General features: G+C 38.2%; 1 protein-coding gene across 9 annotated transcripts in view; it reads right to left on the bottom strand.

Moving 5' to 3' along the window:
* The window catches only part of PIP5K1B (phosphatidylinositol-4-phosphate 5-kinase type 1 beta), a 115,331-nt gene that overhangs the window by 8,075 nt on the left and 84,501 nt on the right, over positions 1-22,755 (bottom strand). For all 9 annotated transcript variants that reach the window (XM_087742670.1, XM_087742668.1, XM_087742666.1 and 6 more), the window contains 4 exons: positions 22,412-22,496; positions 18,427-18,582; positions 17,802-17,946; positions 4,127-4,244 (listed from right to left, as the gene is read on the bottom strand). In XM_087742670.1, the coding sequence (XP_087598796.1) occupies positions 4,127-4,244; positions 17,802-17,946; positions 18,427-18,582; positions 22,412-22,496 (504 nt within the window). The remainder of the gene's footprint in view (positions 1-4,126; positions 4,245-17,801; positions 17,947-18,426; positions 18,583-22,411; positions 22,497-22,755) is intronic.

The following is a 22,755-nucleotide window of genomic DNA, read 5'->3' as shown; positions in this document are numbered from 1 at the left end:
GTGGGGACCAGAACTACCCTGCGTGCAGCCTGACAAGCACTGAGTAAAGTGGGATAATCACATCTCTGTCTCTGCTAGTAATGTCCCTGAGGATGCAGCTCAGGATCCAATTTGCCTTGGCTGCTGCAGCGGCGCACTGCTGACTCTGTTCAGCTTGGTGTCCACTGGGACCCCCAGGTCCCTCTCAGCAAGGCTGCTCCCCAGCCACACAGATCTGAGCCTGTGCTGGGCTCTTGGGTTATGCCTCCCAGATGCAGGACTTTGTACTTGTCTTTGTTGACCTTCATGCAGTTCTTGCTAGCCCACTCTCCCAGCTTGTCCAGGTCTCTCTGAAAAATGGCTTTCCCTTCTGATGCATCCACCTCACCACCCAATTTCATGTCATCAGCAAGCTTGGTGAGGGTGCTTTCAGTCCCATTGTCCAGATCATTTATGAAGATGCTGAACAGCGAGGGTCCCAGTACTGATCCCAGGGGGACACCGCTTGTGACAGGCTGCCAGCCTGAGGAGAAACCATTGATCACCACCCTCTAAGTGTGGCCTGTGAGACAATTTCCTACCCATCTCGCAGGCCACCCTCCAGGCTGTATCTTGACAGTTTGTCCAGGAGAAGGCTGTGGGAAACAGAGTCAAATGCTTTGCTGAAGTCCAGGTAAGCAACATCCACTGCTCTCTCCATGTCAACAGAAGATGCTACTTTGTTGTAGAAGATGACCAGGTTAGCCTGGCATGATTTGCCTTTGGTAAATCTGTGCTGGATTTTCCCAATCACCTGCTTCATTTGGTTTGTAATCGTGAGGACTCGTTCCACCATTTTCCCAGGGACTGAAGTAAAGCTGATGGGCCTGTAGTTTCTTGGGTCCTCTTTTGGGCCATGCTTGTAGATGGGTGTGGCATTTACCCACTTCCAGTCATCAGAATGCCCCCCCGATCTCCGTGACTTTTCAAAGATAATAAACAGTGGCCTTGCAACAATGTCAGCCACTTCTGTTAACACCCTGGGGAGGATTCTCTCTGGGCCCATCGATTTATGTGGGTTGAGCCCTTGCAGAGGGCCACTACTGGTGGGTCGGCACGTGTGTTGTTGTAGCTGCTTGATCCTGTGAGCTGGGGTCCAGCTACGCTGGTAAAGACGGAGGAAAGGAGGTAGTGAGAACCTCTGCCTTGTCAGCATTAATAGTAACTTGTTTGCCTGCCCTGTTTAGTAATGGGCCTGTGTCTTCCCTGTGCTCCTGCTTAGTGCTCATGTATCTGAAGAACCCTTTCTTCTTCTTGATGTCTCTGGCCAGTTTCAGTTCTAGCGGAGCCTTAACCTTCCTGTCTGCATCTCTGCATGCCCTAGCAAGGTTCTTGTAGTCCTCAAAGGGTATGTGGCTGCCTGTCCATAGCTCGTACACTGCTTTTTTACTTCTAAGCACATCCAAAAGCTCATTGTTAAGCCTGGGTAGTCTCTTGTTCTGCATTCTTCCTTTCCCTTTGTAGGCAACGGACTGTTCTTGTGCTTCCAGGAGGCTGTTCTTTAAAAACTCCCAGCACTCACAAGCTCCTTTGCCCTTCATGCATTCTTCCCACGGAATCCCTCGCATCTAGGTTCTGAGCACATTGAAACTGGCTCTTCTAAAATCCAGGGCCTTTGTTCTACTGCTGGTCTTCAGCGTGCTCAGCAGGATTTTAAACTCCACAATATTGTGATCGCTGTATCCAAGGCTATCATTGGTAGTTATATTGTCAAGTACATCTTTTTGGTTTGTGAGCAGTAAATCTAGCAATGCACTGTTCCTAGTTGGCACGTCCAGCACCTGTAGCAGGAAGCAGTCCTGATGCATTCCAGGATTCTCATGGACAACTTGCGCACCGCTGTGTTGTTCTCCCAACAAATGCCTGGGTAATCGAAGTCATCCATGAGGACCAGGTTCTGTTGGCCCAAGAGTTCCCTCAGCAGCCAGCGTAAGGTTTCATCAGCCTCAGCATCCCGGTTGGAAGGTCAGTAACCGATACCTAACATAAGATCCTCCTTGGTGATGAACCATTTAATCTTGATCCAAAGGTATTTGACAGAACTTTTGTGGTCTCCACAGCTTACCTCCATACACTCAAATTTCTCTTTTTTAATGAAGTGCAACTCTACCTCCTCTTCCTCCCCTCCTATCTGTCCAAAAGAATTTGTAGCCATCCATTGTGGTCTTCCAGTCATGTGAGGCTTCCCACCAAGTTCCTGTGATTACTATCACATCGTAACTCCTAGACTGGGAAAAGAGCTCCAGTTCTCCTCTCTGCTGCCCAGACTACCTGCATTGGTATACATGCACTTGAGGTGGTTGGGCTTAGGGTTCTTGCCTTTGTAAAGGGCTGGGGAGCATTCCCCACTATTCTAGTAGGTGTGCTCATCCACCCTGTTGCTTATGAATATGTAGATGTCACAGCTGTGGATCCTACCCGCCAAGTTCGTTAGTTTAAAGCACAATTCACTAAGCCAATCTGCTAGCAAGGTTAGGCTGCACGTGATTACTCACTTGTCCATTTCCCATAACATTTCAGGATTTGTGAGTCCCTCTTAACAGGCAATTCATGTCAACATTGTATCAGCAACAAGCCCAATTAACACAAGTCCTACAGGAATAGGCTGATTTAATGGGCTACTTGAGGTCACAGTTAACTAAGTCAATTCTGCATCTAATTGGCCACTGGTACTTGCTGCTGTCTTGTTTCAGTGGAGGCATGATAGACAAGAACTCCCCTAAGTGTGCTGGACTATTAAATTAGTAGCTATTAAGTAGGTACTGTATATACTCAAGTGTTGCTGGCTAAAAAGAAGAAAAAAACACCAGTGCTACAGCCTACAGAGAAACAGCGTGGGGATCAGACACAAACATGTGGCAAACGTTTTGTCTCAACACAAGAAAATTTTTTTCGGGACGAACAATCAATCACTGGAACAACCTCTGCACGGATGTGGTAGAGTACCCATCGCTGGAGATTTTCAAGATGCAGTGGGACAGGGTGCTAGATAATCTCATCTAGGCTTCCTTTCCCATGAAAGGTTGGACCAGATGATGTCTTGAAGTCCCTTCCAACCTGGGCTCTTCTATGATTCTATGATATTCTGAATCTTTTAAGACAAAAATCAGGAAACTCTAGAGATAAGAAAAATAAAGAATACAGTGAACTTTATCTAAAAGGGAAACAACAATGCCTGTGTGAAAAGTTTGTTAGAAACCTAATGAACAGACTTCCCTTTTTGACCCTTCTTCCCTAGTACAATTCTTGCCACAAAAGTCACAGACATTTAGTTATGAAAATAGAGGGAAAACATGACTAGGATAATATCATAATTGTTTAATTTGTGCTTTGGGAAAACAAATCTTTGGGAAAAAAGCCAAGCTTAACATACCTCCCTCCTATATTTATATTGAAATTTTCAAAACAGCCTAAAAGGGTTAGATGCATAAAACTTCACTCAACTGGAACTGGAGTTGGGTGCCTACTGCCTTTATGTCTGTGGAATGTGAGCTGTAGATACCAAAAGAATTTTTAAAACACAGGTGATATGAAGACAACTAAAGATGTAGACTTGAGCTTATCTTTCAGCAGTCAGATAAACTGCTCACTAGGAACCAAAACAGCAAAGAAAAGATACCTTTTTCATCATATTCTAGCTACCACAACTGGAAAACCCTTTAGAACAGAAAGGGGAGCCGTTAATGCGCTTCATACTGAGCTCTACTTCACTGGCTTCAAAATCACTGATGTAAACACAAAACTTTCCTCTCTGAGAAAATTTAGTTTCTACATTGTGGAATATTCAACATGCAGAGGAAACGTTTTTCTTTTCTTTTTTTTCTTTTTTTTTTCTCCTATGGAAAACAAATAATAGGAAAAACACTCCTACCATTAGAAAAAAATTGAACGCCATTTTGGCATACTTCATTATTAGCACAGTAGTTAATAGGCACATAGATTCTTGAAGGACTTGCTTTGGAGAGGTACTTAAGCATATGTATCATATAAGAAATACCTCAATGAACCTCTGGATCTTGAAGTTAAGCATGTATTTTAGTCACTTACTGAGCCTGAGTCAAAGGAATTGCAGGGGAAAAATCCCATCAGAAACAGTTTGACAACTTACTAAGTAGACATCCAAAACTGAAGCATTATCATTTTCCATTTCCAGTGTGCTCTGTTCTGAAGTCAAATAGATGGCACTGTCTTCTAAAGTGAATGTTGAACTCGAAGGCAACCCTTTACTGCAAAGAGAAGGGAGACTACAGTCAATCAAAAATACAAGTTACAGAGAGCTCAGTCATAGCTGAAAATTTTAAATATGTTTCTCTCTTAAGCATAAAGCTTCAAATACTTGAAAACAGGCAATGTAAATGGACAAGTACAGGTATTTTGACAACTGCTAGATAATTGGCAGCTCATATTTGACTATTGTACACAAACTGCAGTTTCTATTTTTGCATTAACTAAAATTTTATCAGGAAGCAATACTGTTCCTGAACTCTAATATTTATTTAAAGACTGAAACTATGTCACAGTAAATGTGGGATAATTTCAATAATTTCAAAAGAAGTTACTCCCATGTTACACATGATGTAAATTTTGGCAGCATTTCTTAATTCAAAATTTGGAAAAAAGATTCAGTAATCAGGCACAGTAGCACTGGACTTTCTCATGCAGATACAGGATCGCTTGCAGCCAACAGTTCAGAAGGAAAAGTGGGAGAAGAACAAGAGTGTACTGTAATTAGTATAGCTCTGCAAGGAAGTCGTATTTACAGAGCAGGTGCACTGTATTATTTCATTCATGGATATGACTTTTTGTTCTCTGCTGTCCAGAAAGAATGTGAAACTGCAAATGCATCCACACAGGAGTCTTGTTTTCTTCTGTAAACACACTTGGAACCACAAAGCAGAAACTCTCAAAGGTGTTTTAATGGAGTTAGATGCCCATTATCACCTGCCCTCACTAGCTGCCAGAAAGTAACACTCCAGGCTGCCTTAAAAACTCAACTGTCAGTTTTGCAGAAACATATTTTGAAAGTTCTTATCTACTTAGACACAAGGTGAAAACCAAACAATTCTGCATTATAACTGGGTACGAAAACATGGTTACAGCCATCAGTCCAGAAATGACTAATTTCCCTCTCCTTTTGCAATACTTTGTAGTTTAAAGTATGTTTCAGATGGGGTATAATTTCAGAAAGGGCAAAGCTAGCATGCAAAGTAGAAAACAAAATCAAATGCTCAGCGAAATAAGGAATCATCAGTCACCCTCATGTCATATTAGTATTAAGTGCACGGCATTACATTCACCACATTACAATGTTCCTTTTTTTTTATAGCGTATTATGCATCTTTTCAATAGCAAGACTATTTCTTTTGTCCCGAGGGTGACCCAGCTCCCAGTGACTTAGTAGCATTTTTCTCACACCTGTTGCTTGTATTCTATAGAGCAACATTTCAGTCACATCAGTTTTCTGCCAATGCTTCATTTTACTGAAGGGCGGAGGGCAGACAGGAAGGGAAAAAAATGGGCCGTTGCCAGATGTTAGACTATGTTTTATCATCTCCCACAAAATAAGCTCTGGCATGGAAGATATTACTCTTGGCAAAAGGGGAGGGGGAAGGGGGGGAGAGAGTCACTTTTGCTTCCAGAATTTTGATCTCTGCTGTTGCACAGTTCTGGCCTCTGAATGTGCAACAGCCTGTATATGAAAACCACGTGACACGAGATGAATGTGCAGTGAGCAGCTACTACTGCCATAAAACCAGGCAAATCCAGTGGTCAACCCTTCCTTCTGGAAAATAGCGCTCTGCATTACCAACTGTAAAGCAAGTTGGGCAGCCAGGCTGTGGTGTGTACCTGGCTTTCATTCCTGCGTCGGGTTAGGTTTAAAAGCAAAAAAAATTGAAATGGTTATTCCTTTCATGTACATATCAGGCCACATCACTGCCACCTTTACTGCTGTTATTTTTAACTTCTTTCCCTTCCAGAAAACCTCTGGAACCTGTACTCAAGATGAGGTGAGCATTCTGCAACTCACACCAGTGACATTTTATTTTATATCCTTCACATATCAGAAGACTAAGACCTAGTCCTCCTATTATTTCAGTCTAATTCACTGGCTTACTGTGACACTTACTTTTCTTCCTCTCCTCTCTACTTTTCCATTAGAAGGCACTGCACTTCTTTTGCTCTTAGTTTGTTAAATTATAGTCTATCTTGCTTTACAGTCTGCTGTGGATAGCAAACAATAGCAATGTGAGTTCAGCACTTGGTCTTGGGATTGTTAAACTACTGGTTTTACCTATAACATAAAGACAATGCCATCTCCCCTTTGGTGTATGCCTCTTTTTTTTTTTTTTTTCCCTACCTGTTACAGAAACACACTATGCAGTCAGGCAGAAAATTAGGGTTGAAACAAACCCAGCATATTAAGAGAAGTCAAAGAGAAGCTCCTATAAATGTCACAATTTGGTTATTTAGTAGTGAACTTCCTAAAAAAGATTTAATATATCGAAGCAAATAATATGTAAAAAAGATATATTAACAAATAGAAAGACAAAGGAGAAAAGGGGCAGAAAAAAGTACAAAGATACAGTGATCTTACATACAGAAAACCAGCAGCAATTAAAGTCCCTTGAACAAAATCAGGCATGAAAGAAGAGAATGAAACAACACAGATGCCAGTTCACTTTTTTTCTTACAAAGATCCACAACTTATTTGCAGATAGCAATCTCCTTGCTGCTGTGACTTTCACACTGAATAATTAGAGAAAAACTGCAAGTGAGGAAGACTCATCTCCTGCATGAAGAATTGTTTATTAAACAGAGAAGTGTAGGAAAACTGTTGCAAGGCAGAGCTTTCTTTCCTGAAGTTCAATAACTGGAGGTTCTTCTCTATTTAAAAATACATGAACTGACCACTTTGGGAAGCTAATCTGTAACGTGTATAAAGGAGAAATAGGACATTTCAAGTCACTGCCATGTTAATTTGCATCTGGAGCCAATGCTGGCATCAGTATAAAAGGAACTGCTTTTGCCAGGAGCTGAACTCTGCTGCAACAGAGTGCTTATGTGTAATAATGTAATAACACCTTCTTAGTTACAGCTGCTTAGTTAGAGATCATTTTCATGGCAGAATATGACAATCATTTTGTTTGTCGTACTTACCTTGCAATGACAGTGTGAAGAACATGCAACCCAACTGGCTAAGTGAGTATGAACTACACGAAGATATGCATAAAAACAAGATTTCTAATTTTCCTATGAAAAGGGGGAAAAGCAAGAAGCTTTTTTTTTTTTTTTAAGGTCTCATCCTTAGTGTTAATGTGGATCCTATTTTAAGCAGCACTAAATATTTTGTGCTTATGCTGAAATGAGGAGAAAAGCCATACTTTGACCTTCTAAATCAGCACACTTCAACACATTTAATAAAAAAACCAGGCTCAAGTGCTCTTCCTCTTGCGTAGAAAATAAAATAAAAACTTCATTTTCCAAAGTCCTTCTAAAATGCTCTCTTGGACATGAGATGCAAAAAAATCCTCACTCAAATTAGCTCAAAAAGTTATATTCAGGGATTGCTACTTGCAAATATGAAAAATGGGACGTTCGGCACAAGATCTTCAGTAGGAACAATTAAATTAGATTGATTTTCTGCAGATTTGTAGAACAGCGTTACTTTTACACATTTTAATCTAAGGCTGACATATGTAAGATCCTATTAAGTTTCTACGGAATAAAGGAAAAAAATTACGCTTTGTCAAGGAACTAGCATAACCAGGCAGGATTATCTGAAATAATAAAGAAAATAGTAATAATAATTAAAAAAAAAAAAAAATCAAAAGACTGGTGTCCTTCAAACCTTTCCAAATTTTAATTACTATTTCTGTCCTTCGTATTTTATTTATACTAAACTGAAGTGACAGTTATAGAAATAAAAGACTTCTGTTTTCTTCATGGAAAAACAAATATGCCTCATCATAATGTGTCTACTTGCAAGGCAGCCTGCAGGACAGGTAGAACTCTTCAGTCGCCTTTCCAAGTCATTGCACAGCCTTTGAAGAATGGCAGAAACAATGCCAGGTAGTAACAACTGACCGAAGCAAAAGTTTGACCTATATTTTGGTTTTGGTGGTTGTGGTTGTATTGGTTTTGGTGGTTGTGTTTTGTTTTTTTTTTTTTTCTCCTGCAGTGTGAAGAACAGCCCTTGTAGGAATATAATTATCAGCTTCTTTTAGATAGTGCCAAAATACAACAGCCATAAATTAGAATGAGCCACTATGTCTCCCCTGTTGTGGAGAGCTGTAATAAAAATAGGCTTTGATGTCTCTCTTTGGATGTCAAATATTCTTTCCTGTAGCATATCCCACGGAATATTTATCCCCTAAATAGCAGTGCATTTGCAATGTCCAGTGTGTTTGAAAACTCTTACATAGGCTTTTGAAAAAATTATCACCTCATTGCATCATGAGTTTTGATCTTTAAAATCTCTGCATATAGAAGTGAGTCAGAAAAATGTCTTGTAGGATAAACGAGCAGTAAAACTATTGTTCTAAGTACAACTCAATACCAACTGTCGCAGAAAATCCATTCTGCATACATATAACTGTGAACAGGGACAACAGGTATTTATGGACCTGTTGAACTAAATGCATTAATTAGTCTAATGTTTACAAAGTAGAAATATTGTATCACCTCTAAACCCCAACCTTGCATTTCATTTTTATAAATTACATGTGTCTGGGAAAAAAAAAAGTAGGTCAGACACAGTAAAACTCCCTTGCAATATTTCACTAACGCTGTTGACAAACATCCAAACTACGGACCTGAGAAAACAATAGATATGAATGATCTTCTAAATGCTGCTTCAAGTGAAGGAGTGTGACAGGGAGTCTGTGCTACTACACTCACGCTAATGGCAAACCATGACATGTGAATCATTAAACATCAAACATCAATTTCACAATGGACAACAAACCTATACACCTTCGTAGGTGCCAATTAAAATCATGAGACCTGGCATTTTTGTACTTGACATACATACATAGTTGAAAAGAGAAGGTGTAAGCAATCAGAATTCAGGAACTCAGTCTAGATTACAAAATACTGAGTAATAACAGCCAAATCCACTGAGAGGTACACATCAACGTGTATCAGCCCTTGGAGGGATCTACACACGAGGTCTGTTCTGAGAAGCTTCTCTGGATCCTTCTCACCAGAAAAAAAATGAAGGTTATGAAATGAGACTTGCAAGGATGAGTATGGAGTATGAAAAGCAGCATGCAGAGGGACAAATTCAGTCAAGGCAACATTTGCTGGTGAATTAAATAACTACTATTACCATTGGAGTTTCACAGGTACATCTGTGTATTTAACTGAACAATAATTTCAAATTTCAAGTTAAAAAAAAGTATAGGTTTTCTTTCTACTTTTCAACAACCAAGTTGTTTCCAGAAACATTGGCTAAATAATTTATAAAACTTCTTTTCTCTGTGAAGGAAAACACTTACGATCTTTTTAGGGCTCTATTAAAACAAATCACAACAAAAAGTGCTGCAAACAGGGTATCAACAACTGAACGGGATTAGATCCAATGAATTTAGTAAGCACAGACAGAGGCAATCCTACTTCAGTTCAGTACATATGCAGAGATCTTCACAAGAAAGCTTACAGCAACATAAGGGACTGCTTTTAAAACGTACCAAAAAGAAAAAAAAACAAACCCTCAACACACTGTTCGGACTGCAATGTCAAATTATGTCATTCTGTTCATCCAGCGTAAGGAGGCAAAGGATCCCATCAAATTAGGAAACATGAAAATGATAACTCAGTCTTTAAAGTGATGTTGGTGAAGTTTATGATAATTCTGCAGACTGGCTTACGATATGGTAGTATGTCTGAAGGGAAGATAGTACAGAGAACCAAGTATGAAGCAATATTGTGTATTTCATGATATTGCAATTTGGTGCAAATTATGGAAAGGCTCACTGCTTTCAGATATATAGTGCTGTTTTTACACTTACAGCAGTGAGATTAAGAAAAAAATCCATTAAAAAGTCATATATACATATATATACATCTGCTGGTGAAGGACACATTCTTGAGCTAATATTCCTTCCATAGGGCTACCAATGTCTGTTCCCTAACAATTGCTAATCCGAATTACCTGGAGGTCAGGTAATGTCACAAGTAGCAGCAGAACCTCAGACCTGCATTGGCCTGCTGCAAACAGAACATCGATTTTTCAGGAGGTTTTTATTTTCCTGAATGGGTGGAGCCACCTTGTGAACGTTTTACAAAAGAAGGGTCCCTCTGTCATGAAAGTGAAATAAACCTGGGAACAGAGCAAAGTCTTCTCACTCTGCCTTGTAGCTGCCTACCTATATAGCACTACTACTGAGGAAAGACTCAAAAAAGCAGGGGGTGACACCTCTGGTTACTCACCAGAACTCTTATCAGAAACCTCTAGACAGTACCTCTGAGCAAAAAATAAACAGGTATGATGTAAACAGGGTGCTATGTTTATTTACTGCTCTCTCTTCTATTAATTATTATGTTTGCTTAATAGCCTGCTGAGTTACATAGTGGTGGTATTCTTTCTAGAGATGTTGTGAGAGGATGAACTTTTGTAACAGGAAATATAGTCATCTACGAAATCACACAGGCTACTTTTCTGAAAAAAATGTGTACCTTTTACATATCAATATGTATCTATAGGCTTAGAGCAGGAACAGGTGAAATTAAAGGGTCACTCAAGGCTAATTACAAAACACCACACTGGATCACTTGCTCAAAGCAAACTGAGGAACTTCTGTTCACAGGACTAGTCCTTTAATCTTTGCTAGGTCCTTCTTCCATTGTCAGGCGACCTTTGCCTTTTGGGACAGCACTGATCCACTCCAGGGACAGAACCTCTGCTTTACAAAATACTTGCCTATCTTACAAACCCTCATTAAGGAAATACTCCTGCTAGGTCTTCTAAAAATATTATCTTTGTTACTGCTTTCTTGCAACCCTTCACAGCTAAACTCTTGAAAATTATTCAGAATCTCCAATAAGGGCAAATATGCTATGGCAAAATATGAAGTCTCTAGTTTTGTCACAGTTACTAATCATTTCTGTTTAGAGTTTTTAGCCTTTATTTTATACACAAGCCTCAGAATATCGGCGGGCAAGCAAATAGTTTACATCTGAGAATCAGTCAGCTCTCCTGGCTTTGCTGGAGTTAACGTCTGTTCTGAATTCTTACTTGCTATACGGTATTTAATATTGAATCTAAATACCTCCATGAAGAAAATACTTAATATATTAAGAGTAGTTTCACACGCTTAAATAATACATCACTAGAGCAGCATTATAACCACACAGATTACTTTAAATAATGCCTCACTGATCCCTTGGTACTGATACTAACCACTTGGTACTTGATACTAAGGACTGATAATCCTTAACCATTTACACTGAATTTCAGGATTACTCGGTATCTTCTGACTATGAAAGTAACTCGTTACAACCTAGAGTTCCATGAAAAGCTAGTAGGAAAAGCAAATTTCAGATTAATCTTTCTTAAGACTATGCACTCCACAAGATAGAGATCATCATAGTAGGTATATATATATATGAGGCTTAAACCATTGAAATTTAGACATACCTTAGAAAATTAATGAAACAGATGCATCTTCCAGATTTGCTTTACACTTCACATTTGAAGCCAGAGACTGAAATTTTATATTTTGATATGTGTCCAGGACGAGCATTTAAATGCCAAGAAAGATTCTCTCTTCTACTTCTACAAACACTTCATAAACCAACTACAATAAACCCAAGTATTAACTTGAACAACCCTGGAGAGTGGGGAATTCTGTTCACTTAGATGGCATTGTTTTCTTCTAATGCAATCATTAAGAAAATATCAAACTGTAATATTAAATGAAATATATATTAGTCTTTTGTCCAACAATGCTTTTTTGATGCTTCTTCAGGACTGCAGGTAGCAGTGTTATGCTCTTTAAACCAGTGTTGTTCAATCTGCTTTTCTGCTAAGTTTCTCGCTCTGTTAACCTTGTCACAGTACTGTTGTACCAACAGAAGATAACGGATAAGGAAATAAACACAAATTGTTTATTTTATTAAGTACCCCTGAACACTTTTAGACATTATGCATTAGTATTTAGATATGTTATTAAATACTACAGCTGTAATCCTATAATAGGAAGAAAAAAAAAGAATGACAATGCACCTTAAAGCATACAAAGCTCTTCAGATACAACAAAATACAGCTTCTACCAGCACATTAATGAGATTTAGAAATGACAGCCTTTTTTCAAATTAAATAACTGAGCTGAAACTGATATGTACATGGAACTTCTGCGTAAAAGAGTAAAAAAAAAAAATCTCGTAATTAATCTCTTAACAGCAACACACGTGCTGTCAGCAGTTGGTAACTTAAAGTTCAGATTCCTGCAACAGCATCATCATAGCTGCATTAATCACCAGTTTTAATGCAGACTTCTGCTATGGCAAAGACAAATTGTGGGGGTGGGGGCACAGGACAGAACAAGAGAAATCCTTATATACATGGTGTATGAGAAAGAACACTTAAGCAGAACAGAGGTTTTGTACAATTTCAACAGTGCACTGAGTTCTTATCCTTTATTTTTAGATTGAAAAAGAAAGAAAAGCCAAGCCAAAAAACCCCCGTTTTTACAGTTACTTTCTCCCATTCAGTAATGATCAGCCACAATGAGTGTACTCAACTGTGCTGTTGTCCTCCTATTGCTAAAGCAGTCTATTTTATCTTGGTTCTTAATTAAAAAAGAAAAAAGAAGCAAAAGTAATTCCATCACAGGAGAACTGGGAAAGCCTTGTTTTACTTTAAGCCACAATTACATGTCGCTTCAGTCATAGCCAAATTTTCTTTCTTTCCCATGGGGATTCCCCCAGTGTCTCAGTGCATCTGTTCCTAGCATTAGAGCATTCAAGTCTTTTTCCACCACCTAGCTGCTTATTTTCATGAAGCTTGAATGAATTTAATCCTCTTTGAATCAGATTCACACAAATTTGTCTAAGCTTCAGAAGCTAAGAGTGGTGGGTGGACAGACAGAACATTCAAACCTATCACACAAAAGTTTGTTTACATAGAAAACCAGACTGGCAAAAGGTCTGATTAAGTATTCCTTACAACAGGAAAACTAGTATCTACAAATCCCTTCCACTGAAAAAACAGCAGAAGATTTTACTTTTATTTTCTAAGCTGTCTTTGAAAAGCTTGGTTGATAGAATGTCTAATCATGAGACATTTCAGTTCAAAGTTTGGATGTTTCAGGAAGTTTTGACTGCATAAGAGGGAAAAAACCCACAAACCCTCAAAGCCTTCCAAAATTTCAAGTGGTCTGCACCAAAAAACAGCAATAGAAAGGTAAGGCAAACAAACAACTGAAAAATATACAGAAAAGAAGAAAGAAGAGGAAAGACAAGGCAGAGGTCCATACTACATACACATCTTACAGAAAGGAGGTACAGAATACATGAAGAAAAACAAGAATTAGATTTTATATAGATTATTTTCCTAAGCTCAAACATATCAGAAGAATTCAGCAATTCTCCTTATGTAACCCGCAGTATCTTCGCATTGTTCTAGACAGAGAGGTGAACTACCCTTTATGCATCATGTGATTTTGTTCGGGTTTGTGACTGGAAGCCATGAAACCTGCTGAAAGATATACTGGAAAGACACCTTCTGTAGTATCTTGAAACTCCTGTTTAAAACATATCCAGAAGCACGTGTAAAGGCATTAACCTCCTTCAGCTCTTTGCAATTGTAAAAGCAATGTCAACTAAGACAACAGTCATACTGCTCAGAACATTCAGATTTGTCATCTTTAATTCAATTCATCAGTACTTATTAGGAAAACTTTACCTGGAGGGGGAAAAAAATCTGTTATCACTTCTGCTATAAAAATAATCCCTGAAATAATATGTAAGTAAGTATTACATTTCCTAAGATAAAGCAAATAAACCCTTTCAAAGAAGTGTATTTGGACTCAAAATTGAACATACATTCTAGCGGAAAACAGACCTTTTAGGTACTAAAATATCTCTGCACCAAATATAAACCTACTTGAGGAGGCTTGGAAAAATCTTTGAAAATTTTAATAGCAGCAATAAATTGTCAATTCTGTTCTCTTACTAAATGAATACTTGACATTGCTTATGACAGAACCACTTGACTGAGAAACAGCTTCATGGAAGAGAAACCAGCTGTCTTCTGACAAACAAGAAAGCCTACATTTCCTGAATAACATGTCACATTTGTCCATTTTTTCCTTTTTACTTCCCTTTTTTAGATAAAGTTCCTTTTCTGCTGAAAAATACAGCCATTTTCCCCACTCCACCACTCCTTCATTCACTAGTTTTACCAGTTCCTCTTCACACTGCCTGGGTAACACCTCGAGTTTCCTCTAACTCTTCAAGGACTGAGGAATAACTTGGTGAAAAATAATCAGCTAGTAGTCAGGAAAAACACTCTTAATAAGTTGTATGTTTATGACTGCTGCTCAGTCTCTCTTTTTTGCTTTAAACACAAGTCCCTAAATGCTGCATTATCTACCAATTAGTTATGCTAGTTCTCATCTGTATCAAGCCAGGTCTACATAAACCCTCCTTACATGATACAGTTTCAGGAGCCGGCTCCGGCTCAGCAAATCACCTGTCTGCTTAACCACACTGGCAGCAGTTCCTTGCTTCCTACCACGAGTGCTGAGCATCCTCAAGGAGAGATGGTGCTGAGCTCCTTTCTCATATAAAATGCCATTTCCCTCTCCTTGGAGAACAATTACATTCATGGTTGATAGAAACAGAAGATAATTCTGAAAAAACAAAGTTAAAAATACAGCATGCGCCTTAAGGTATCCGAAGTATTACTGCTCTCTTTTTAATGAGGCAAATAACAGCATCTGTCTTCTCACTGGTATGGGCACATATGCTCGTTAGCATTAATGGGAGTCAAGGAGCTGTACAGATACTGTATTATTACTACACATACAGGATTATCTCCCTTTATTACCCTAAACCAGAGATTTCTGACTGTTACAAGGAGATCTGGGTACTCTTTACTTTGTGCCAGGACACTTTGAAGGAGGAGGAAAAAGCCTGATGAAGATGATGACAAACTGTAGTTCTATTAAATAACTTGGAGAATGTCATAGTCAATTACATATTTAAAGACTGAAAGCAGGCTCACATTTGCAAACAAATCATTCATTCAGGCTTCGTTTCAAACACTGCTCCAGGCTTTCTGTTTATCAGAGACAAATGGCAAAGTGATGAGTCCTGCATCACAACATTTTGTAATACTCAAAAGCAGAACTCCAGCAAGAAAAATCTAAGACATCTACAACTCAATGCATCATTGTAGCATGGTTTTTTTTGGTGTTTTTATTTCCCTGCCAGCTTTTCTCATGGGAGGACTGAAGTTCCTCCAATGTACCATAAAAACATACATAAAAATTCAGCTGAATATATTATTTAGTGCCATGAAGAAGGAAGGACCTCCCTGCACTGCTGCTGAAAGCAGAGGTGGGTACAAAACTGCAAGTGCCCAGAACTATCTTGGGAAATTAGTTTAATAGTGAGCATGCTTAGCACCTTTCCTAAATCCTAAAAGAAAGCTGCTAGCTATGGCAGGGAAGCTAACCCTTGTGAATCATACATACTGAGATTGTGACATGAACCAGCGCTTGGTCAGGAGGAAAAACTGCCACTGAGCCCTAGCTGAAGAGGATCCATCTAGACCAGCAAAGATGTTAGCAGGTCAGCCCCCGTGGCAGATCTCCTGGCTACGGGGCAAGGTCTTTTGTTTTGACGCAAGGCATGGAGAGAGCCACACATCTATGAATGCTGGTGCGAGGTCTGCGGTGTTAGAGAACGTGTCCTGTTGTACTGATGAATTGAAAGTACACAAACCTGGACTGCAGACACTACAGTTCCAACCTCATTTTGTAAGATAAGGACGTGCAGGGTAACAGCGTAACCGACAATATGTACTACATTTTAGGTTATTTCATTGACTGCATCACAAAACTGGAGAGTAAACAGTCTAAACATACAAAGTGTAGATCTGCTAAAAACCTTATTTATTTTAGAATTATTTTGGAATATCTTTACAGGAAAATATTTACTCATAGCTTTTGTCCACAATTAATTTATGGAGAGTAAAAGAGTATTTGAAATGTTTTATTTGCAGTGAATCTCAACTCTTTATCCAGGCAACTCTGCAGTTCTCCTTTGCTAATTGATGCTAATACAAAGTAGTTCTGTAGTTTTATTTGATGCTTAAAGCAAATTAAAAAAACCCCAGTACTCTAGAACCTTATTTCTAGCAAAGCTAAAGCTTGGTAAGAGAATATTGAATGGAATATTGAAGTCCTACAGCTAACTTTGTCACAAACTGGACAAGACTGCCAGAAGTTGAAGTGAAGGAGCTCTATTTCTACTAATGTGTATTCATTAGTAATTTTATTTCCTAAAGCTTGTGTAGATGCATTTTGGGACAACTTGTGATGGTTCTGTAGCTAAAACTTCATCTTTTGTTACACCCCAAACCATACCTCATTGCAAATCTTTATAGCAAAACATCAGACCTATGGAAGATGCCACATCAGTGAGATTTATTTCAACTTAATGAAAATGAAACCTCCAAATATCACTTTGATCAAGTAACCCTGCAAGTCATTTTACTTCTTATGAAAATGCAGTTGGTCAAATTTTAATAGGAGGTAAAATCTTACTGCCTCAAGATTGCTTTTAAAATAACTTTATCCTTTTGGGCAACATGCAGTTTAAAGTAAAGAACTACATCTTGGCACATGAGTAAGCTTATCAAATTTATATAGACACTGTGTAATCCAGGATTCCAAATTATTCCAAATAAAATTCAAGATATTTGAGTTCACAGTGGTTTCTCTTCTTGACAAAAACAGATAAAGAAATGGCTATTCTGCAGTACACATGGTAAAGAGATCCGCAAACAGGCAAGACAACACAACACAGCACACTTCAGGTGTACAAGGCAGAGTACAGGCACACACACAGACGATCTCCCAGCAAGACTTACTGGCATAAGCATGGTATTGGACAGTCATGGCTAAAGTACACTCAACCACAACTCAAATCACACTCAATTTAGCTCAGAAGCATCTGTACAACTTTTCTTGAGACTTTTCTGGTTTTATCCTTTTTGGGTTAAAATTAAACAGGCTCTAATCACACCCGTGGGTGAAGTTTCATAGAAATTCACTTCAGAAAATGGTCATTTCGAAAGAACTTAAAGCAGACCATTCAGCACTGTACATTCAGAATAAAGATGAACCTGAAATTAGGTCCCTTTTCCCAGTTTTCTGCAGCTGTTTTAGGCTACAGCCAAGTTACAACAAGTATTTGCTACCCTGATCTTAACGTATTGTGGTTTATGGCACAGCCCATGGCACAGACTAAGGCCTAAGCAGGTTTTTAATGCCCAGTTTAGTTTTGGAGCATGACAAAAAATTCAAAGTATACTATAACATTTTTGCTGTGTTTATGCTTTCTATTGTGCGATAATACATATAATAACAAACAAATACATAACAATTCCTATGGGCTTATGGTACCCCTCCTTTACTGGAGAGGCTCAAGGCTGAGCTACAGAGACACTTGCCCCTTCTGCTTTTTCTTTTGCAGAGCCTCCTTCCATTGCACACATTGTCAGACTTTTAGCAAAATGGTGGGGAATCCTCTACCACATATACAGTCTTTACCTGCTAGAATAGAGCATGGGTTGATCACATTGATAATGGTCATCTACATTCAAGGAAGAAGAAGAAATTGTGGTTGCCAAGGAAGCCGCTTCAAACAGAGATGGAGTGCTCGGCACTAGATCCGGCCGGTGGCGTGACCCTAGTACTGCATAAAATAAAGTTCACAAAAATAAAGAACAATATTAACAAATTTAATTTCAAATCGAATCCAATAATCTTTATGCAAGCGTATGGAGTCACACAGTGCTCTCAACAGCTTCCTGAAGCTTCTTAACATGTTTGAATTGATGAGATTGTAATATTCATGTGCCCATACCCACGCTCCTTCGTGTTACAAGGTGATTTTCAGCTGCTAGCCAGTGCGTTCCACAGAATACAGAGCAACCCCAAGGTCAAATATTAAACTGTGGTATGAATATCTAACGAATTCTTCTAAGTTCTGGGGCTGGTCTTACACTACCAGCGCCCAGTTTTCAGATGGAATTAGGAGGCTGGTTCTCCTTTGAGCCTGGCTGCAGATGAGCTCTGAAAGGGGCAAAGTCTGTATCTCTTCAAAAAGACTTCTAAAGCTTATATTAAATTCCTTTAAAAACATTGTTTAGGCTGTTGATTTGAGAGACATTACCTTCTTCATCAAGGCTGGCGTAGCTTTGTCCTTCAGCAAGAATGCCATGCTTTTCATCCTTCCACTCCTGGCTAACCGCACACACTATTTCTTGTGATGTTGCCTTTAGGGCTGTGATGGAATTGCACCGTTTCTTTGAAGGTGAAGACTTTAAAGCTGCATTACCAAATTAATATAGGTGTTGAATGATCTCACCTTATCTCCCTGCACATCTTTAACAGCATATAGAAAAACAAGCTGTCTATAAAGCTCAAGTTTCTGAATACAGACGAAGAACACATCCAGATACAAACCCACTTACCAAATAGTATATTAAAACTAGAGCCAAAGGCGTTGTTATTTCATTTGTAAGTGAAGTACTTTTGTCTTTTTCTGGGGTTTCTTACTTCTCATAGGACAAAAAAATTCAAGTCAGTTAACCAACTTTGACATCACTAAGTTACAAATCTCCTATGGAGTATCAATCCATGTAATCAGAGACAGAATGAATCAGAGAAAAAAAAACAGAAGACAGGAAAACTGAAAAGACATTTGGAGTATTCTGAGGGTTTATGATATTTCCTTGAGCTGTGGAACTACTGCTGTATAATGATGTATGTGCTACTGCAGAACTTCCACTTCAGCGACATGTGCCAAACATCTTTGGGTAAAATTAACACTTCTAAAATGTTGGTGGCTTGTACACTCAGGTATGAGCATCCCTTTTATAATTCTTACCAGGGCCTGCCTACTTAAAATGGCATTTTGGGTGAAAATCTAGGATCTGACCATTGCCACTACTACTGAACCATGACCCCATTTATAGTTCTTCTCCAGAACGATACCAGCCAGTTCATTTAGTGTTTTTCAGTTACCAGCTGCTGACCTGCATGCACTGGCTGCAAGGTTACTTCAGATGCACTGCAATAGTTCATAATGTGCTCTACTACAAAATTCAAATTAAAAGCATCAAAGCCACTTGGCTAAAAACTGAAGAAGAGAAAGAGATGCATAGCTCCAGGATACTGTTAAAAAATAACATAGCAGATAGCTGCTGAGCTAGCCTCTGCCCAAGGCTGAATATGCTTATTATGTTTTTATTGTTATTTATGGAGGCTTGTTCTGTGCACTAGGGCAAAAAGCACACATTCAGAACAGGGCTTAAGAGTTTAAACTGAAATGTCTAACTCGATGTTTAGAAACAATGGTCCTGAAGGCAGGAACAGTCCCTATTCTTTATTTTACGAAAGAATGACAATGCATGTGAACCATTAATCCGTGTAAAAGTTGATTAATAGCCTTGTATGCAGAGCAGATCAATAACAGTGGGACATTAAGACAGGTTAATAGCCTGGAAAAATGAGACAGACAAATTAAGATTAGAGAGAAAATTAGGCATGATGTCCTTAATTGTACATTGTAGTTTTCAAATACAGAACAGGTTGTGGCTTGTGCTGACATAAATCTAGCAGTCAGAATTAGAAAGAACTGAAAAAAAAAAAAAAAAAAAGACTCAAATGTTCAGGAAACATATATGGCTGCATGAGACATTTACTTTGTCCAACAGACTGAAGTATCAAGTTGTCGACTCCTTACTCTATCAGTGCAGAGGAGTTCCTTTGAGTATTGTCTCAGACAACAGAGCTCCCACCAGTTCTCTGGCAAAATTATTCCAGGGTTTAAGAGATCAGAGTCTCAGGAGGCTCCTTCCTCCTTTCAACTGAATTTTTGCTTCGTATTTTGTCATATTACATCAGATTCTTTTATTTTGATATTAATCATCCTTTTCTGAAGGATTTAACATTTAACACCTTAAGCTGTTAACTTGTGCTAGTATTTGTAGTCATTCTTGTTTCACTTAAATCTCATTTAGTTCTATGCTTCATTTGTATTTTGTTCTACCTCTATCGACACAGACTTGCTTCTCACTCCAGATAACTAATGACAATGTTAAGAGACCAGCATAACACTGGTCAAGAAAGTACTTACAAAACACCTTCTATCAGTTTGATAAAATGCCATATGCTCAATACTTCTTCTGTAGTATTTGAGCCAAATGTCCATTCCACATTTTGACATTCAACTCCAAACCAAATACAGTTCCACAAGTAGGATTGTCAAATTGCTAACTAGGATACATTTTAGAGTATAAGTTCCTCTATAAAATACATAATTCTAGCCAGTGAATTTATATATATTTGTCAGGAACTCTGCTTTATAAAAAGCCTTGAAACCTCACAAAACACTGTTTCCTAGAAGCTGAGCAGAAACATCCTTTCTCTTACTGAGAAAAAAAAAAAAAAAGTGTAATTTCACCACCTCCACAGATTTAAAAAATAACTTGGCAGTAAAGCCCTAAGTTAGTATGGATGCATAATATGTAAACCAGCTGATCTGTATGTCTTATAATAAGGTTTTTATACCACTTGTCATAATTGTTGAAAAAAACCCTCGTTGCTCAGATAACCAGAACATCTTTTCCCCAAAGAGCAGCCTGGGCCACAGTGAACCCCAAGCAATCATCTTGGCCTTGCTGGTATATTTATCAAGTCTTCCCTACAGCCTTCCTGACTGCACACACACTGAATGCATCTCAGTGGTCATCACCATCCTTCTCTGCACTTGCGATGCTTCAGACTGAATTTCCTTTCAGTAGCATGACCGACTCATAGAGGAATTATCCATCAATTCATTAATATTTAAAGACTCTCCAAAAGTCCTATTTTCCTGAATAGCTGTCACAACATACAATGAATATAGGGAATCACTAATTAGGGTTAATTCAAATTCTCTCTTTTTCTTCCAAAGACTCCTTCACTCTACTTAAAATATCTCTTTTCTTATTTTCTGTAGTTCAGCTACTCTCAGCTTTCTCCTTTCATCAGTCTATCCTATTCTTTTTCTTCTTATTTAGTAATTTCACAAAGTACTTATCACCTACATTTCTGATTTCTTGTTGCTCTTAGTTATCAGTTTTCCCTCTTTTTTCTTGTGCTTTTAGACCTAATCACGTATGTTGTTCTAGTCTGCCATGTCTTTAACATTGGTTTTTGTGGACAGGGTCAGAGTTTCACAAGCTCCTTCCAGATAATTTGATTCTTTCCAAAAACAGTTGGATACTGGTCTTCAGAAAGGTTATATATCTTCAGACAAAATGCAGAGTAACACAAGCCAGTATAGTCTGAAAAATATTGACTTCCAATGGTAGAAATTTTAGCAAAAATAAAACCTGATCTCAACTTTTGATGGAAGAAGCCTGTAAGAAGATGAGTCTCTAAACTTTGATTTTTTTTTTTTTTAATTGTGCAATAAGAATATACTTATCACACCTGGAGGAATTATAATACAAGGTAGATATGAACATATGAACTTATGTTCAAGATGTGTATTCTTGAACAACAGCTAGTTTTCCCCTGTTAATTTTCAAAGGAAAGTTAATTTTTCAAGGACAGATCTCCCTGTCCTTATCTTGACCCACGAGCCTTTTGTTAGATTTTTCTCCCATGTTCAGTTCCAGAGGGGAGTGATAGAGCAGCTTGACTTTATTAATATCCAACTTCTGATTTTTTTCCTTGATAAAGAACAGAAGAAATCCATATCAAAGGGAAGAATGCCTATCTTTTCAAACATGCGGGAGGTGGTATGTAAACAATCTTTACTTTTGCAAATTAAATAAATTAAAATCAACGGGGGTATTCCTACGAATAACAGATGCAGGACTGGAAACAACATTAGATCATAAAATTTATCTTTGTATCAATGTTAATATAAGGGAACCTGTTTTACCTTCAGATTCCTGTGATGTGACAAAAAATACATAGCAAATAATTCTCTGTAATTTTACTGTTAGAGTACAAGCCCATTAGCTCCAGTGAAGAAACTCAACTTCTGGCAATCTAAGCGCTACATGATGTTGAAGAAAGGATTCTTTTATTGCCAAGACAGGAGCATTATAAAGGAATGATTATAAAAATATCTAAAAGAGTTAAAGTCACAAGTTTCTTACCTTGAACTTTCTTGAAAACTCTTGTACTCATAAACTTTAAAAATCTGTCTGCATAAAAACTTGGTCGGTGAACTGAAACAGTATCCTACAAGATTGAAAAAGGTGTCAGTCACATTTTCCATAAGTAAATCACAAGTAAATTGTCAAGAAGGAAGGCGGACACCTCAGGTAAACTATATCATACATTTCAGGCATACTCAAAACAAGTGAATCCTAGTAAGTTTTTCCTTTTTAAAGGTTAATTCAATAACTTTTCTTTAAGTATTTCATTTATGAAATTATGAGTTATGAATTATACAGCCATATTCCGCAAAGTCTTCCTAGCATTTCAAATGCTTTTTTTT

Source organism: Nipponia nippon, unplaced genomic scaffold (assembly GCF_047370975.1).
Source record: "Nipponia nippon isolate SJK-2023a ecotype South Korea unplaced genomic scaffold, ASM4737097v1 scaffold_8, whole genome shotgun sequence".
Taxonomy (NCBI): Eukaryota; Metazoa; Chordata; class Aves; order Pelecaniformes; family Threskiornithidae; genus Nipponia; species Nipponia nippon.
The sequence above is the reverse complement of the archived record's forward strand: the minus strand, read 5'-3'. Positions and strand labels throughout refer to the sequence as shown.